This window comes from Pollicipes pollicipes, unplaced genomic scaffold (genome assembly GCF_011947565.3).
Source record: "Pollicipes pollicipes isolate AB1234 unplaced genomic scaffold, Ppol_2.1 Scaffold_7261;HRSCAF=8764_pilon_pilon_pilon, whole genome shotgun sequence".
In the NCBI taxonomy this organism is placed as follows: Eukaryota; Metazoa; Arthropoda; class Thecostraca; order Pollicipedomorpha; family Pollicipedidae; genus Pollicipes; species Pollicipes pollicipes.
In genome coordinates, this window is record NW_023597054.1 from 23,557,155 (window position 1) to 23,576,845 (window position 19,691).

General features: G+C 53.9%; 1 protein-coding gene across 1 annotated transcript in view; it reads left to right on the forward strand.

Moving 5' to 3' along the window:
* Positions 1 to 19,691, forward strand: part of LOC119111858 (unconventional myosin-Ia) — a gene marked incomplete in the record, with an annotated part of 106,475 nt that overhangs the window by 29,338 nt on the left and 57,446 nt on the right. The window contains 10 exon segments of the mRNA XM_037235694.1: positions 2,841 to 2,956; positions 3,592 to 3,791; positions 7,036 to 7,082; positions 8,600 to 8,663; positions 9,463 to 9,561; positions 9,920 to 10,026; positions 10,397 to 10,544; positions 16,607 to 16,812; positions 17,257 to 17,490; positions 19,543 to 19,691. Coding sequence (XP_037091589.1) covers positions 2,841 to 2,956; positions 3,592 to 3,791; positions 7,036 to 7,082; positions 8,600 to 8,663; positions 9,463 to 9,561; positions 9,920 to 10,026; positions 10,397 to 10,544; positions 16,607 to 16,812; positions 17,257 to 17,490; positions 19,543 to 19,691 — 1,370 coding nt within the window.

Consider the following 19,691-nt stretch of genomic DNA (forward strand, 5'->3'; position numbering starts at 1 on the left):
TGGCGACCGGCCAGCTGGGGCCGGCCCACAGACACGCGGGCCCGGCTAACAAGGAGGCCCACAGGCACGCCGAGCCGGCTGACAGGGAGACTGCAGACACGCTGACCCGGCTGACAGGGAGGCCCTCAGACACGCCGAGCCGGCTGACAGGGAGACTGCAGACACGCTGACCAGGCTGACAGGGAGGCCCTCAGGCACGCAGACCCGGCTGACAGAGAAGACCACAGGCGCGCCGACCCGGCTGACAGGGAGGCCCTCAGGCACGCAGACCCGGCTGACAGAGAAGACCACAGGCGCGCCGACCCGGCTGACAGGGAGGCCCTCAGGCACGCAGACCCGGCTGACAGAGAAGACCCTCAGGCACGCCGACCCGGTTGACAGTGAAGACCACAGGCGCGCCGACCCGGCTGACAGGGAGGCCCTCAGGCACGCCGACTCGGCTGACAGGGAGGCCCTCAGGCACACCGATCCGGCTGACAGAGAGACCCAGGCACAGCGACCCGGCTGACAGGGAGACCCTCAGGCACACCGACCCACTGACCCGGCGAGTAAGGGTGCAAGGCACACACTGACGGACAGCGCCCACAGACATACTGACGTGGTGAAAGAGCCAGCCAGGCCCATGGCCACGCCCGCCCGGCCAGTGATGGGCTCGAAGTTGCGGCATGCGTGCCCCTCCCCCCCCCCCCCCCCCGGTGCAGGCCTGGATGCCAGACACATTCTTCAGTCGGCCACGGCCAGCTTTGAAGCAGTCTCAGCGCAAAGCCGACGTGGGTAACCTTCGCGCTGACACACGTGCACCGGAAACGTCCAAAGATGCGCTGTACACTGTCTACCTGGAAAGCCGTGATGGGTTAACCTGGCATTTGTTTGTAGCTTCAGCTCACGCTTTTCGGCGATATTCAGTTAAGTCATCGTGATGTAATTCAGTACAAACCAGCATGACTCACATCACTGACTGACGCACCATCCGCACCGTTTGCGTAGGCAGTCCGCTTGCAAACGCGTCTCCATAATTCACATCATCCTGCACGTTCATGCGTAATAACGGCGTGCGTGCTGCAGCTGAGTGGCTGATGGCCGGGCGGTGCTGACCAGACGCGGCACGGGCCGGCGAGCCCCCGCGCTGGGGACCGGGCGAGCTGCTCTCCCGCCCCGCGGCGCTCACCTCCCCGCTCCGCTGGGCGCTGGAGAAGGCGCATATCCTACGCGTCAGTGAACGGCTCATCGGTCTTACGATACGCCCACAGCCTTTTGGCGTGCTTTGAGTCTGGCAGGGACGGCATGAGCCCGGCAGGATCCGCGAGAGGCAGATCAATGCCAATGCTACTTTGTCCCGCACTTGCAGCGCGTGTAACTGCCACTGTGTCATAAGTGTATTGCACGATATGTGATCCACTTTATGTGTACGGACGGGGGCGTAACGGCCGAGTGGTTAGCGCGTCGGACTCCCATGTGGGGGTCTGAGTTCGAATCCCAGCTGCGCCATGGCCCCTGAGCGGTCATATGGTCAATGTTGTTGGTGTTCCATAAAAGCAGCGCGACGACGTACGTCGCGTCCTTTAAAAAAATAATACGTTTATGGACTATGAGATATTCCCTGAAACGCACCATTCACGAAATTGCAGAGCCGTGTGCAGTACGGAACCAGCAAAATTTGGGCACAGGACAGCGGCGTGCTGGATGCAGTCATTCGCAATGAGCTCGGAATGGCGAAGTGTGTGCGCTGTACGTACAATGTGTATGTAAGGCCTAAGGCCTAATAGTAACATGCGCATACAACAATTTGTGGGATGGGGCGTCCCCAACCCAAATTATGTGAAATGACAGCCCTACCGATCTGACATGCCCTGAACCACGTTCTCATAAGGCAATGGCAGGAAAGGTACCAAAGGCTAAGTAATCATATATAGTAGCGATATATGGTATATGATATTATAAAGCATAATAGCTATCTAAGCAGCACCGCAGCCATAAGGAGTCCGCGCCATGAACCGGTTCACCGACTGTGCTCATGAGCTCATCTAGAGGCCTCATGTGCGCTAATTTTTGGCTAGCGTGTCCTTGGAATGGCTCCATTTTTAATGGGGTCAAGTGCGTTCGGTGCGAACTGCGAAGTGCTAACGCCGTGGATGTAAGAACAGAAAGGGAGGGCGAAGGGGGCAGCAGGGCATGCTTCTCCGGCGCTTTTTGAAAATACTCAACAGTAAACCCGTAATTATGTATCCAAAATGCCCTTCCAAGTTGTCGTCCCCCCCCCCCCACCACCACCACACACCTGGACTCCCTGCTCACCGCTACGAAAGTAATACCCATTGCTGTTATTAAACGTCACTGGTTATGAGGTTTCACGAAAGCATGTTTTTTTTTAAAATATGCACCGAAGGCGGGACACCCTCTCTAAGTTGTACTTAAACTAAATTAGCACCGCGATGAGTTTGCCTGAATGGTGATGGGCCTGGGTTTTGCTAAACGCAACCTGTTGTCTGGACTGGACACTGACCAAACCGGTCAAATGGTTCGAGTAATGAAATTAGTTTGCCCAAGCCCACTAGCCCGAAAGTGCGGGTTTTCAGTCTGCTTTCAAATACAAGACAGCCGCCTACGTAAATTTTTCCCTCCTTATCAGGGGAAATGTCATGTCTTAGATGGAACGCGAGCCCACATGCTGCTGTGCCTCGAACACACTGTCCGCCACTGTCTGCGGGTCCGGAGACCGGCGTGCTGGCCACTTTGGCTGCGGAATGCCAGCGCAGAATGAATCGTCGGTAAAGCCGACGGCGCCAGCTGGCTGCCTCGTGTCCGTGCCGGCGTGCTGACGCTGTGACGCCCGGTTCCAGACGTACATCGGGCAGGTGCTCATCTCCGTCAACCCCTACAAGAAGCTGGCGCTCTACACCAGTGAAGTGATCCGCGCGTATCGGGCCTGCTCGCGGTTTGAGCTGCCACCGCACGTGTGAGCTCTCCGGCTGGGGCCGTCGGTCAGCCGTCCGGTGGGGACGACGCCGCCGGCGCCGCGGCGCTGCCCCCCCCCCCCCCTCCCCCATAGCGGGTGTCTTGTTTGCCCGCTGGATATGTAGACGTGTTGCATATCTCAGCTTTCCCATCCTAAAGACTTCATGTGGGATACGCCAAGTTCGTGCTGTATGATATGCATTGGTCTGTTCTGTCTGCTCTCTCTGCTGGGGTTGGAGGGCCTGGTATTTTAGTCGGTGTACCTCCACGCACCCGTCACCAGCAGAGCACAGACTAGTCTGGCTGTGCGTTGTGGCTGGATTGCTCCAACTGCAAGATTGCCCTAGACCCCGTGAGGCATCGCCGCTTCCTCAGGACAGGGCAGGACACGTAGCACCTCGGACGGCTGAGTTATGAAAGCAACTGTTGGCAGTGTAGCAGGCCTAATGCATGGCATTGCGTCGGCTATAGCTACATTATTGCTCAGCTGAAACACATTATTGGCTGCTGCAATTGGTCAGCAAACGTTGTTGCCACCTGGGATTGTTACTATACTCACCCAACTTTTCCTTTCCGCAGTAATTTGCGTTGCGTGAAGTGTCACGTGCTAAAGTTTCCTCGTGCGACTCTCGTCAGGTACGCCGTGGCCGAGGAGGCCTACCGGGCGGTGCGTGAGCAGAACTGCGACCAGTGTGTGGTCATATCGGGCGAGAGTGGCTCCGGCAAGACCGAGGCTTCCAAGCTCATCATGCAGTACGTGGCCGCCGTTTCCGGCCGGGCCAAGGAGGTCAACGCCATCAAGAGCCAGCTGCTGCAGTCCAACCCCGTGCTGGAAGGTGAGCGGGCGTCGGAGCTGCCGAACGCCAGACGGGTCCGCAGACATTCCTTTCTCCAGCAGGGTTCCATTACAAGAGATATAAAAACAAACAGTGCAAAGACACTAAGTCCGATTTCAAAGATCCAAAACGATTAAAATCAAGTGGCAAAGTTATAACTGATAAAAGTAAAATACAGTTGACCAAAATGATTAAAGTCACACGCATAAACTCAACTGGCAAAAAGTCGATTGCAAAAATCAAGCAGGCAAGGAGTCAAAAGGAATAGAAGCTAAATAGATCAAGGCAAAACAGGGTGTCAATGAAATACACTTATCCTTGCCAGGAGCCCTGACTTTCACAGGGTTTACGAATGCACTTGGAGTCCTTGGCCAGTTGCTCGCTCGGGGGAGCGAGGGCTACAGGGGTGAGGTAAAGCCCCGCCTCTGCTCAGGCAGTGGGGCCCAGCCACTGAAGCCTCGTGAATGTACGGAAGGGCCGGAAAGGTACCGTATTTAGATTGGAATAGTCTCCGCACGGTGCTAGGCTTCTTGACACGTGATGATTTTTCGTCTTGTGATGCCTTTTATCTCATTTGTTTTTTACCCTTCAAGCTCAGAACATCATGATAATAAAATTACTGTGCCCACAGGCGTAGTCACGTATTTTCATTTGAGGAAAGCATCAAATGCAGTCTCCTCACAGATGGGAGGTCCTGGATGGGGACTTTTTAAAGAGCCTCCTGGGCTTGAACGGGAAGAGGGCAGCTACACCCTCATAGCATTCAATGTCTCATCACAACTATATCTAGCGCTTTTTTCTAGGTTGCAGACAATGAAGCTCGCCTTTCTTCCAATGATGTTGCGGTCCGGGAAAGGAAAGAAAATTTTAAAGGCCACGGGGGGTAATGGGACCACATCACAATAATCAATTTCAGACCACTTATACTTGATCACGTTTTTCAGTATGGACCTGCTGAGCAGACGCGTTTATAGTAGATAAAGTGAAAGGTAGAGGTGATAGTAGACAGGACGACATCCATGAAAGGCAGCCTGATTTCTTTTAAGTGTGGTTTGGTTTGTTATTTGCTGCCGAGCATCCAGACTTTAGGTAAATTTAGACAAAAACTTATTTGAAATCGCCCGCATGTTTCGGGCTCGAGTATATGTGGAGCGGTTATTGCGTCTTATGAGTAAGTTCAGGGAGAGGTGGAACACCTGTGCATCGCTGCGCAGGTAAATAAACTCTCTGTCACGCCAATATGTCTTACCGAAGGTGGAATGATCACGAGCTATGATGTGAATTAGAGGCCCACAATCCAGTAAAGGGCTTTTTAACCCAACTACGGTCTTCCAGCCCTGGGCAGTGCCATTTTGGAAAAGGACGTAATTGCTAACGTTTAATCCTTGGATTTCTTAACGTTTAAATTGGTGTCTGGGTACCCCCTCCCCCCCCCCCGGCCAGGCCTGTGATAGCAGTGCAATACCGTGTTTTATCAGACGTGTGAGATTGTTTTAAAGATTGTAGCTCCAAAAGTGTATGTGTGTGTGTGTGTGTGTGTGTGTGTGTGTGTGTGTGTGTGTGTGTGTGTGTGTGTGTGTGTGTGTGTGTGTGTGTGTGTGTGTGTGTGTGTGTGTGTGTGTGTGTGTGTGTGTGTGTGTGTGTGTGTGTGTGTGTGTGTGTGTGTGTGTGTGTGTGTGTGTGTGTGTGTGTGTGTGCGTGTGTGTTCGGGGAGGAGATCCTTTGTGCACCATTTGGGCTCAGTAGGCTGAGTACTTTATATCCACGAAATAAGGACCAAGCATCCACCTTACCGGACTGGTCCATGCTCCTGCACGTATGTACTGGGACAGGACCGCACGGTTTGTTGGATCTCGTGTCCATATACTTGTGGCTTCCCTGTCGAGTCATTCACTGGTCATATCGTCGGATCCGTTGAATAAGGCGCCAGGGGCAGGACGAGCTGGGTTTTCCTCTGCCGGCCAGCTGGCGACCGTGTTAGACTGTACCGCAATACACGGCCGTGCTGCGGTACGGTCGCCCGCTAGCGCTGCCCGGCGTGGCCTCGGTGGCGCATCCGTGAGATAGCGCCTCCGTCGGCAGCGATGCTCTCGGCAGACCTGGATGGTGTTTGAATGACGCCAGCGCGGAGTCGTGTCGAGACAACAGCTTTGTATGTTGGCTTTGAGTATGTACACATTTTAAAAGAAAGGGATGTGAGCTGTCTTTTCTCCAGTGTCTCATGGCTATAAGCGAACTTGCGTCGATCGTGTGTGGGAGAGGTGGACGCCGTACAGTGACGAGACGGTAAGGTGGTAAAATGAATGGGTAATTCCACTGATCGTATGATATTTGCAAAACATGATACCTGCCGATATAAAATAGAGACTCAACTTCAAGCAATACAAATGAAAGTGAATTCAGAATGCTGTCATTGAGGGATGAAAAAACGTGGTTTGAAACGTCAACGTTCAAAAAGACGTTGCGATTAAAATTTAAGGCAAACTACGTTTCTCAGAAGTTTCAGATGTTCTTCAATGTCTAACAATGTGTCATTTTGACCCGACATTCATCATCCGCGGACAGGGGAGGGGAGGCACTGTGACACGGCCCGTGGGCCCCGGCCTACATCCGCTCTTGGAGGTCACGTGCACCGCGCAAATGCCCTCCGGCACGCTATCACGAGAAAGACTGTCAGTGGGGTTTCGCAGGACGACGTGTGACATGAATACTTAGATTTTGCTTTCAGTGAGTAACTTACGCACGCTTCCGGTATGTGCGTTGCAGTCACACAACGATTCAATTTATGGGAGGCAAAGCTTAATTGTAAGTCCAGTCCAGGTCGCTCACCAACCCCCAACCCCCAACGCACCCCACCCCCACTTCTCCACCCCCGACCCAGTTCAGACGGGTGGAATAACCTGTAATGAGCCCAGGTCAGCCGCACACTCTCAGCGCTCAGGCCAGGTACACTCTCAGGGCAGAGCTCATGACAGCCAAACACCCTCAACAGAGCTCAGACCAGCCACACACTCTCAGCTGAGCTCTGACCAACCACACACTCTCAGCGGAGCTGAGACCAGCCATCCTCCTTCCAGCTCGCCTCAGCCCCACACTCACTCACACCACACACTCTCGTCAGAGCTCAGGCGAGCCACACACTCTTAGCAGAGGTCAGGCCAGTCGCACACTCCTGACCGATCCCTGATCTCCACGAATGGGCGGCCATTCGCTACCCGCCGGCTCACATTGATCTTCATTGCAGCATTTGGGAACGCCAAGACGCATCGCAACGACAACTCGTCTCGCTTTGTGAGTACTCTGTCCGCTCAGTGGCCTTCCTCACCATTGTGAGCGTGCTCTATCCAGTCAGTGGCTTTCCCGGCCATGGTGAGCATGCTCTGTCCGCTCAGTGGCCTTCCTGGCCATTGTGAGCATGCTCTATCCAGTCAGTGGTCTTCCCGACCATGGTGAGCACGCTCTGTCCGATCAGTGGTCTTCCCGACCATTGTGAGTATGCTCTGTCCGATCAGTGACTTTCCGACCATTGCGAGCACGCTCTGTCCGGTCAGTGGCCTTCCCGGGCATCATGAGCATGCTTTGTCCGGTCAGTGGCCTTCCCGACCATCGTGAATGCTTGACATTGATGAATATGACGCTGACAGGTATACGCAGCTTGAGAGTTTGACTGCTGGAGTCGTGTACAACACAGTTCGCCTCTTGTTTTGTCCTCTGTGATATCTGGGTGTAAATGACGTCCCCTGCCAGGGCTGTTTCTGTGTCTAGTGCTTACAATAATAGGTTGCTTGCTTCTAGATTTTCCAGAGATGCCCACGGATTGAGAGCTTGATTTTGTCGGTACTTTTCTATATCCGTAGAAGGCAACACAGATGTATTTGATTAGTCTGTGTAAACGAGAAACAGCAATCACTTAGCTCCTACGTGGGCCTGGTTAACAGTTCAGTTATTTGGACCAATGTTATTTATTTGTTTTCACTTCAGTCGAAAGTCAATGTGCAGATCGATGCAGATCTGAATAGATGCCGCTCATGTGTATTTTGTAAGTGGGTGGACTTTTGAGCATTGGTAAATATCTGATGATGAGTATCTGAAGAAGCATTGCAGTTTAAAAGTGTCTGCAAGGTGACTAAGCCAACGTTCCATGCACATTAAGCATGCCGTATCTTCGTGTTGATTCCTTGACATATCCAACAAATGTTCACTCCTCAAAGCGTTTCGTGCGGCATCTAAGCGATGACTGTAAATGCTGTATATGTATTCTGATATAAGACATGGATGCTCCTAAGGAAAATGTGGTCGACTACGGCTCTCTTCCTCTCACAGATACAAGGATTTTCTGCGATAAATCTTGAGGATCCGTGAGCGGCCGCCTAGCGCGTTTAAGGCTCAGGAATTTAAGGATTCATCTATCATTTGGTCGTTCAGTCTCTCTCCTTTTCCCTCCCCACACTCGCACACTTTTTCCTGGCGGGGCCGAAAAACGAGCTGACAACTTTCACACCATTAGGCCATCAAGAGCGGGAGGTATCTGCTGCAATTCTGCAGTCAGACAACCGACCTGCGTTGCATCAGACACATCTATCGCCTGGGAAAGACGAGGCAAAAACCCCGCGGCTCGTCGCCATGACAACGGTGGCGCACCCGCCACTTCTAAAGCTGCCCGCTGGCATGTCGTGCGCCCGACAACGCTTATTCAGACCCTCCATTTCGTTCGAGCAAAAAAAGAATCACCTCGGCTGCATGAGTTCTGATGGTAGTGCTCTGTGGCTTGCTGAAGCCATCCCGCTGATTCATGGTCTCTATGCCAGGGCAAATACATGGATCTGGAGTTCGACTTCAAGGGGGACCCGATCGGTGGCCTTATCACGAACTGTGAGTATCGCTGTAACTGCGTGCTGGCGACTTTTTCATCAACCGCTACAAATCGCTTTGTTTCAAAGCAGAGCGATTTCATGCGTATTGCCTGTGTACCGGCCGCTTTAGACAGTCCGGCAGATCAATGGTTATTGTATGTGACATTTATTTGCATTGGGTCAAAGACTATTCAGATAACACGTGATAGCTGGTGCCCACCAAAGGTGCTAGCACCGTAAGAACGATTGTCAGACCGCGTTACATCATCGTCAGTTTGCCTTCCTGCCGTGGTTCCTGGGAGCGTGTTCTCCTTTCATTTGCTTACGTCGACAGCCTCAGAAGTTTATTTAGAACTCCACTTTCAAAACTCACATCCTGCGTTCAAAAATAAACCTTTGGGTTGGTATGTAAAGGAACGTGCCGTGATGCCTACCTCGCTCATCTATTCAGCGTCCAGTCAGAAGGATGTGTACTTTACGCCAGCAGCAGGTGACGTATACAAAGGTGTTAAACCAATCACGAGTGCCTGCCAGCGCTGAGCCAATATTTCATGTGTTACCAGCACGATGTATGCCGACTGCGCGACTCATGCGGCCCACACCGCGCCCTGCTTGGATCAAGAACATTTGTGCGTCCGTGTCAGCGACTACGTATGTTCGTGATGCCCACTACTGCGCGGTCTGCTTGTTGGCCCGCCGACCTGTCGTGACGAGTCCGTGCGGCACTGCGTCTGGTCCGCCCGGGGCCTGCGCCAGAAGCTCAGGAGCCCCACCTCGAATCGGACCGGCGCTGACTGCTGCCATATCTCTGCTGCCAGATCTGCTGGAGAAGAGCCGCGTGACGGCGCAGCAGCCGGGCGAGCGAAACTTTCACATCTTCTACCAGCTGCTGACCGGAGCCGACATCCAGCTGCTCAGTAAGCGGGGGCGGCCTGTGTCTCCGCCGCCGCACCGGCGCGTCAGCAGCGATGACGCCAAGCATGCGTCAGACACCGTCATCACCGCACGAAACGTGTACACAGCGGCGATGTTATGCTGGCTCCGTCTCACGCTCTGGTGTGCATGTTGGATAAAGTTTGCTGAAGATGAGGTCTGAATGCGCGGTGCATTGTTGCCTTCGTGCATGGATAGGAAAGAGATATCGCTTAGTGACTCATACATCAACTTTGAGGACTAATGTTCCTGAATAAATACGCGAAATGGTTAGTGAACACTGCACTTTTACAACTATAATTTTAGATATTCACATTCCCTGTGCTCTTTCTTGTCCTGCAGAATCGTTGAAGCTGCAACGCAATGTGGAGAACTACGAGATTTTGAAGCAGGGCAGGCCTCTTCAGTATGACTCCTTGGATGACAAGAGGGACTTTCAAGTCACGCGGGTATTTATTTGCCGCTGCCTTTGATCGCATATCACTGATAGACGGCTGTGATGGCGTGATGTAGACCTGATGGGCTGACCACTGGTGTACATGAGACGATCCGTTGCCGTTGCCAGAAGTAGTGCACCGATGCAGTGTTGCGGTGTCTACCTGATGGACAGGTGTGATGCCGCCGTGTTTACCTGACGGACCGGTGTAGTGCCGCCATACCTGAATGACCAGTGTTATGCCGTAGCGTTTACCTGACGGACCGGTGTGATGCCGTCGTGTTGACCTGATGAACCGGTGTGATGCTATCGTATTTACCTGACGGACCGATGTGATGTTGCCGTGTTTACCTGACGGACTGGTGTGACGCTGCTGCCGGCAGCGCGCGATGGACATTCTCGGCCTGACCGTCGATGAGCAGCAGGGCATTCTGCGCGTGATCGCATCCGTTCTGAAGCTGGGCAACGTCACCTTCTCACCCGTCAACAACATCGACGGCTCGGAGGGCTGCGTGGTGGACAACGAGTACGGTGAGTGACTGCAGGATGGCCGCCGCCCGGCCGCCACGTCGCCAGCAGAGCTGACGCCTGCACCGCCGCCGCCCGGCGCCACGCTGCCGGCAGAGCTGACGCCTGCACCGCCGCCGCCCGACCGCCCGTAAACCATCACTCGGCTGCTGCGGCCGTGGACAGCGGTGCCAGTCAATGTCATACAGAGACCGTGTGATCGAGAGGTCTTCCTTGCGATCAGTACAGTGTGGAACCTTTCTTGGCAGCAGGTTCGGACATGTCCTTACCTCTGTTTAAAACACCGGCCTTAAACCTTGCCCAGCTCTAAACATCTGTGAGGCGCGCGCACCCAGAAAGACCCCAAAGAACACCTGATTTGCCGCGGCAGAACACCTACAGGATTTCAAGATCTTCCGACAACACTCCACCATCAAGACACTATTCATTACGTTGGCATTCTTTTGAGCATGAGTGCAGGCTCGAGGGAACAAAACCCCGGTCAGCGACGCTTCGCGCCCGCCTGCCCGCTTACGCGCGCCGCGCATGGCTGTTTTTACACTGCAGTTTGCTTCGTGATCTGGTATGTGTTCTGAATTGATGGCTGTTCATTGTGCTTGACGTAATTTAGCTGTCCGCATCGCCGAAAATGCAAATGTATCGTCTGCATGGCACATTAATCATTTTTGTCGCTGCTTTTTTGTGATGAACATACAATGAGGCGCTCAACCGTCCTGTTAATCATGCATTATGCCGCCTCAGGTCTGCCGTATACTGTTGTCGTAGGTCAGCTGCATTGATCAAACGTAAATATTGTCGCATGCGTGCCCCGAAGTTTGCCTGTTCGGTGTTAACACGCGGCCCTGATGTAGTAGAGCCCGCGCTGTTCCGTGACGTACCGAATGCTCGTAAGGCGCGTGCCATGCTGTGCCGTGCCGTGCCGTGCCGCGGGACCTCCCCGGCGCCGCCCGGCCGGCCCCGTCCGCTCCGCGCGCCTGATCGCACACGCCGGCTGTTCGCAGAGGTGTTGGGCACGGGGGATCTGTTGCTGGTTAGCTTTGAGGCGCTGAAGGCGGCACTGACGCAGCGTTTGATGCCGGCCGGGCCGTACGACTGCGTGTCGCGCGGCAGCACCGCCTGCTCACCGATCCTGCAGACGGCCGCCACCTACGCAGGTACAGCGGCCGCGCCCGGCGAGCGCGGCCGGCCGCCCGGGCAGCGTCTGACGCGCCCGGTATTCGGCGCCCGTACCTCGGGCGAGGCAGGCATGGGCTCGCGTCCACGGCCGCGCACCGCCCACACGACAGGCGGGCAGTCCGGCCGGTGGTGTGGGGACTGATGCGGCATCAACGCAGGCAGCACAGACCACATGCACGGGCAGGGCTTCACTCAGCACAAGAACACAAATCACAGTTCACCTACGTCGTAGTAGCCAAAGATACGCAGCAACGTAAAGTGGTCCATTTCCGAATGAAATTAAGTTTTAGATGACGTCATCGTGGTTTAGCGTCAAATCAGGCGCATTTGGGTTGTGGGCTTCTGTGCTATTGTCGAGCCGTCCGATCTAGCAAGACACACATTGGTTTGCAGTCTCCATGTCAGACAGTGACCAGCGGGAACCTGTTCGATGTCGAAAGACTTTTCAAAAAATCTCGGAACAGTGACCGACACAGCCTAGATGTCTGATAGCTACAAGCTAAATTTGAAAGCGAAAGAAACTAAATTTGAAGCCACCACGTTGGAGAGGAATCGCAATAATCCCTTCTTAGTTTCCTACAAACATCAGAGATGCACGGTTATTGCCCGCCCTCGTTTGTAGTGGACTTGTCGGCGCTCCGGCGGGTTTGTTTACGCTGGCGGCTGCACGGTCAGCTCGCAATTACGTCTCTTAGTGACGCCCCTCATTTCCGTACGGCTGAGGCGCCGGAGCGAACTGCGCAAATAGCGCCTGCATAGGTAAAGGCGTCCGTAAGCGGATGGGCCGCGCCTCAGCCGGTGATCGCCACTGGTCGTCTGCGGCTGAATGGCTGGTAATGGTCTGTTCCGGACCGGCTCCAGCCGGAGAGCTGGCAGAAGTCTGACACTGATGGACTTCAGCCGGAGAGCTGACAGCGGTCTGTTCCGGGCCGGCTCCAGCCGGAGAGCTGGTAGTGGTCTGACACTGACCGGCTCCAGCCGGAGAGCTGACAGCGGTCTGACGCTGACCGGCTTCAGCCGTAGAGCTGACAGTGATCTGTTCCTGCCCACTGGCTCCAGCCGGAGAGCTGGTAGTGGTCTGTTCCTGCCCACCGGCTTCAGCCGTAGAGCTGGCAGCGGTCTGTTCCTGCCCACCGGCTTCAGCCGGAAAGCTGACAGCGGTCTGACGCCGACCGGCTTCAGCCGGAGAGCTGGTGGTGGTCTGACACTGACCGGCTTCAGCCGGAGAGCTGGTAGTGGTCTGGCACTGACCGGCTTCAGCCGGAGAGCTGGTAGTGGTCTGACACTGATCGACTTCAGCCGGAGAGCTGGTAGTGATATGACACTGAACGGCCTCAGCCGGAGAGCTGACAGCGGCCTGTTCCTGACGATCTTCATCTGGGGACCGGCAGCGGCCTGTCCCTGACCGGCTGTACCCGTGTCCCATGGGCGGCCAGTCCTGACCGTCGGTCCTTGGCCGGCTGCCTTCGGCGTCACCGTCCCTTCCGCGCCCTCCGGCCTGGGTCGGCGATGACTCGGCCAGCCGCGACGTCCGGCTGGCAGCCGCCCGCGGCCTCTGAGTCACGTGCCGCTGCACCCCCCCCCCCCCCCCTGCGCTCTCCTCTCTCCCGTCCTCGTCTCGCCGGCGACGCCCGCGACGCCCACCCAGGACGGTGGCTCCCGTCTGTCACCGCCGCCTCCGTCCCTCTGACGTCACCAGCACTCCGTCTTCCGTCACTCAACACCCAGCGACCACCACCGCGGGAGGCGTCCCACTGACGTCACTGGCACTCCGTCTTTGGCCGCTCAGAACCCATCTACCGTCGCCGTAGGGGGCATCCCACGGGCGTCAGCGGAGCTCGGTCCTGCGCCGCTTAACACCCAGCGTCGTCACCACAGGGAATATGCTGCCGACGTTATCAGGACTCTGTCCGCTATCAAGCGGCATCCAATGGCCGACACTACAGGGGGCATTCCACGAGCATTGCTCACAACACTCTGTGCTTATGACCCAACGCGCAGAGACCGCCAGTACAGAACGGGTCCCTCTGACGTCACCGGTACTCAGCCGTCCTCTACTCAGCACCAGTTTCCTCCTCTCTAACAATCAGCACCAAACGATCGTCACCACAAATCGTGTTACACTGACGTCACCAGCGCTCTGTCTTTTGTTACTCGATGCCGAATGGTCGTCTACACCTGACGTTTCACTGTGACGTCATGTGACACTGTCTGCTGGCATTCAGCACGTAGTGGCCGTTATTACGGGGCGTGCCCCACTGAGGTCAATTGCATTTCGTCCTCACCAGTCATGCAGCATGCAGTGGCGGTCTTCACGGGACGCGTCACTCATGGATGCCGCTCCCCCCTCCCCCCTCCCCCTCCCTCTCTTCCCGTCCGCCGCTGTGGCCCAGCCGCCAGCAGGCTATTTATTCCGCTTCCTTGCCTCTCTGCTGTACGGACACTCCGCCTTGATCGTATCCTGTAAATTCTTTGTAACATTTCTTACTTCCCTCTCGTCGCTCATTTAGGGCCTCAGTGGTCCACACAAGGCTTAGATAAATATGTTTCACGGGTGTTCATCGGGTGATATTGATCACTGGTGCCCCATCTCTCCATGTTTAACTCGGTTATAGCGACGGCTACCACCACCGATGCATCGTTCGCATGTCATTGATTTATTAAGACGCTTGAACACGTACACACTCGGCTTTCGAGCTCTGCGGAGCTCGTTGTTGCCATCAGCTACGTTGCCTGAGCTGTTTTGAATTTGTTTTATGATGGGCTTTTTGTTTTCCTGTCCCAGAAGCCAGTAAGAAGCATCTGTCAAGCTTGTGTTCTATACCTCCGTATGATGGAGCTATTTATCTTCGTTGAATGAAGCTTTGCTTTTCATTGCATGAGCAAGACATGTTATTACGCCGTTACAGGGTTTAAGCTGCGACGCGCATCTGTGTGGGCCAAAACTAAAAGCAGAACCTAAATTCCTACTAACATCTGTAAGGCAAACAACTAGTGGATTCAATGCCACAAACCAGGTGACCTTGGGTCCTGACCCATCTTGATCTGCCCGGCATCAGACTGCGCTGTGCCTGTGGTGTACTGCGACCTGCGGAATCGCTTTCTTCTCCTGTCGATGAGGTGTCGCGTCGCGGCACCTACGGCGGGCGGCGGTGAGCGGAGGCGGGGGGGGGGGGGGGAAGGGGGGGGGGGCAGACCGCGCGACGGGCCGAAACGTTGAGGTGTCGCGCCGCCGTGCCAAGAATGTGTCCGTCGGCTGGCGTAGTCGCTGCGCCGCCCGCTGCAGAGCACGGCACCGACAGGGCCTCAGCTCAGCGGGGCTGGCCTAACCGCCGCCCGCTGCAGAGCACGGCACCGACAGGGCCTCAGCCCAGCGGGGCCGGCCTAACCGCCGCCCGCTGCATGGCACGGCAGCGATAGGGCCTCACCCCACCGGTGCCGGGCTAACCGCCGCCCGCTGCAGAGCACGGCGCCGACAGGGCCTCAGCCCAGCGGTGCCGGGCTAACCGCCGCCCGCTGCAGGGCACGCCACCGACAGGGCCTCAGCCCAGCGGGGCTGGCCTAACTGTCGTCCACTGCAGGGCACGGCACCGACAGGGGCTCAGCCCACCGGTGCCGACCTAACCGCTGCCCGCTGCAGGACGTGACGCCTCCGAGGTTTCAGCCCGAGCAGTTCTCACTCGGCCACGGTTTTGTTCTCAGGAAGAATATTCCGACGTCTGTTGTGCGTCTTAGCTTGAGCCTTATTAGTGTCCCTTCGATCCTCTTTGCAATGAAGCCCTTTGGTTAGGCTGTGCTGCAAATGACTTAATGATCAGCACCAGTGGTGCACAACCATTCTCAGTAAGGCTTCTGACGGTATGCGGGATCTCATCGGTGAACGACCCCTGACTGTTAAGTCCCGATCACTGGCTTGGACTTTTGGTGTCCAGCTAAGTGATCCAGCAATGGCCGGGAGCTGAGTATCAGCCCTTGTCCAGCAAGTGGATATCGGTCAATAACTGAGATGGGAGCTGGACAGCTTATTTCGCACACAAGGAATTATTCACCATAAGCTGCGGCAGCCAGCCCCTAAATCAAGGCACGCATACCGACTTTTTAGCAATGGTCCTCGAAATGCCATCAAGTGCTGACGCCCCTACCACACTGTGTATTCTGGTGCATCGCTTACTCACATAGTTGATCAGGGACCACCGGCGCCAGCACAAGCGAGCCCAATGGCCGGCGCCTTGGAAGCCTCGCGCGCGGCCCGAGGTGCCGACGGTGGGAGTGTGAACAGCGGAGGCGCCGCCAAGTTCATACATCACTGGCGCCCTGCGGAAACAGTGGCAGTCAACAGCAGGAAGCACTGACGGCCGACGCCGATGGACGAGGATCGGCCCGTGCCGGAAAAGAGGCCATGGGGCTCTGCTATGTTGCTGTTGGTACTCGGCCTACATATTGGCCTTGCCTTGACAGGCGTTCAAGGCCATGCCGGTGCCTGCGATGAACCGAGGGGTGCCTCGTTGCCAGGCAACTAGCGGGATGACACCCGCAGTCTAGATTGGACAACCGTGTAGTGTGCAAACAACACGTACTCGAGTTATGACTCTGCAGCGAAACAGCGAACGGCACCGGACTAGCAGGTTTTGATCGGATGCCTAGCTGTTTCGATACTCCATTTTCATTCAAAAACCCAGGTCAGTGGTAACCTTAGAAAATGTTATCTCACTACAAAACAGCTTCCTGACATCGCTCGTATGCAGCATGCTTTGCACGTCTCCACAACACACATCGCTCCCGGGAGGCAGGAGGCAACAGGTCACACAAGCCCGCTGGAGGCCGTGCGCGCCGCCGCTGACGGGCACGAACAGTGCCGTCCCTGAGCGCGCACGCCTGGTGTTTGGCAGACCTGCAAGACGTGTGCGAGCTGCTGCACGCGGAGCCGGCGGCGCTGCAGGCCCCGCTGACGACGCGCTGCCTGGAGCCGCGCGCCGAGGCCGTGCTGGTAGAGCTGAGCGCCGCCGAGGCGGCCGGCGCGCGCGACGCGCTCGCACGCGCCCTCTACTCGCGTCTCTTCGCTTGGATCATCGTGCGGATCAACGAGACAATCAAGGTGGGATGCTCACCATCGCCAGCGAGCCACGCTGGAGTAGCACGTCTGATGGTGTGTGCACCTGTCGATGCGTAGAACAGTCGGAAGGGGTGACGTGATGCTGCTGAGGTAATTAGACGTGATGTGCTTCGTACGCGGCGTGGTCTGTCAGCCGTGCTGTCAAGTGCTTAGACGCCGTCATCTGTGCGTCTGTGGGATGGGTCTATGAAGGCGTAAGTATAGGCCCATCGGCAGGATGGGCACATGCTGCCGCCCTATGCTGAGGTGGGGGGGGGGGGGGGGGCGGTAAATTTGGTTCGTTTCTTTCCATACAGCATCTTGCCGTAGAAGTTTGCCGTTAGTCTGTCCAGTGGTGGGGCGCCGACCCGGCAGCTTTCCCTCCCCCCCCCCCCCTCCCTATGACTCTGCCGGCGCACCCAACGTACGCATCATTCGCTGTTGCAGCCAAAGAAACATGCGAAGAGAAAAGTGCTGGGTGTTCTGGACATCTACGGCTTCGAAGTATTTGAACACAACGGGTTCGAGCAGCTTGTTATCAACTTCTGCAACGAAAAGTTGCAGCAGATATTTATACAATTGGTGTTGAAAGAGGAACAAGAGGAGTACGTGAGGGAAGGCATAGAGTGGACTCCGGTGGAGTACTTCAATAACGCTGTTATCTGTGATCTTATCGAGAAGGTACGTTGCATGACAGTGTGACTGGAAGGAAAGAAGCAGCGACTTCCCCATCTGACCCTGTTTGTTTTTTTAGCGAATGTACAACGGCTGGGTTTTGATGCTTCGATAATATACTTTGCTTTATTTTTCTCAAGCATACTGTTCTTCGTGAAGTGGCTTTTTTATTCACTCTTCGTAAGCATATTCACTCTTCGTAAGCATATTTACTCTTCGTAAGCAGTTACTAAACAATTTAGAACTAATAAATACGCATCTGAAGACTCAAATGTTACAAATTATCCTGGTATGATCCGGTTGCCTCCTGTTAAGCGCTTGTTTGATTCCCGATTTTGCCGTAAGGTCCTGGGCTGTGATGTAATAAGTTCATATAATGGATCCCCTGACTTCTTCAGTCAGGCTGCTTTTTTGTTGTTGTTTATTTCTTTTGTTTCGGAACGTGTGATTGTTTTGTCAAAGATACCATGGCTGAGTTTTCCTTTTTACATCAAATGCATGGCCTCATTACGGTTCTGTCGCTTTTTTATTAGACTCATGTCCGTGTGCAATATTTTGATGAACAATCCCGCTGTCTCTTGCATTTTGTTCCTGTTCAAACAGCGAATTCCGCGACAGATCGACCGGTGTTTGACGTCATCACGCAACATTTGACGCAAATCTTGTTACGGTGTTACCGGTAACTGCAAGGCCGGTTGGAGAAAATTTAGCTCCGTCTGAACCACGCTTCAAAAGTTTCAGTCTCTTGATTATGAAATTGTTCAGTTATTCATCTGCACCGCAGACGGGTGGCTTAGATTCAAGGAGATAAGGTTTGACCTCGTTTAGCCTCTTAAAGAGAATGTTCTACACTTGAATATACCGAAGTAAGCATCATATGTGATGTAATTCCTCTGTTTGGTGTGTGTGCTCAACGCGTAAGTGGTTGATTGCTTCATCGCATCTTGTACAACATTAATTGAGAGCTGATTGATGGCAATTATACTTGTTTAATTGCATAAAGCCTCGACAATTATATTTATATTGGCCTTATCGTCACATGGTTAATGGAATGTCAAGATTTGAATGACGGTATTGTGGCGTCAGAGATATCTGGGTGACCTTGAAGTGGTCTGATCACCGAAAAAGTCTGCACATCTTCGCGGGCGTATAGCTCAGAATATAGAGTTAGAGCTGTGAACTGCAATAAACGCTCTCCAAGACGGCTATTTCAGTTCAAAGCCTCATACAAATGTGAAACACTCCCTTTAAATTATATCCATATATCAAGAGTGTGATATTCATATGACAAATATCCTTGTGTACCAACTTCATTTCAATCACGCTATATATATATATATATATATATATATATATATATATATATATATATATATATATATATATATACGCTATATATATATATATATATATATATATATATATACATTTATTGTCATCAAACAGCGCATGACCAGTCTGCATGTCCTTATGTGCTTAAATGCATAAAACTACCTCGGTTAGGTAGCGCTTATAGTTTATAACCACGATAATGTTTCGGTAGTCAATGGTCGTCGAGTAGCGTGACACACCTTCAGCTTCAGATGGTCGATTTTTTTCGGTTACGAAGGATTTCAAAAGACAAGGGTCACCACAGAGCACGTAAACTCAAGTCAACTCTGACAAAATGACGTTGGACTTATGGATTAGTGCCGGAAAGCATTACTTGCATTTCATTAATCATTGTTACCACACGTAGAAACGGCGTAACTTCGTGCAATTAACCTTTTTGCCCATGGTGTGCATCGTGCACACTGCTCACCTACGGACGTCCATGCTACGTGACGTTCAAGGCGCTGGGGCTATACCTTCTAAACGTTTGCTCTCGTCGAGATGAGATTGTCAGATGCTGTTGGTCTCAAGTTATCTCATGCAATTTGTGTGTGTTTTCTTTTTTTACAAATCTTAAGAGATGGGGATGTTATATTGGCACTTGACCATTGATTTGCTGTGAAATTATCCTGAGAGGGTCAATGACGATATTGACGAGAGCATTAACATGCTGTCTGTATGTTACAGAACAATCACGGCATTTTATCACTGTTAGACGACGAGTGCCTGAAGCTTGGACAGGGCTCCGATGAGAGCTTCCTGTCGCGAATGGACCAGAGCTGTGCCGGACACCCGCACTACGTAGCCGTGGCCGATAACAGCTCACCGGCCCACTG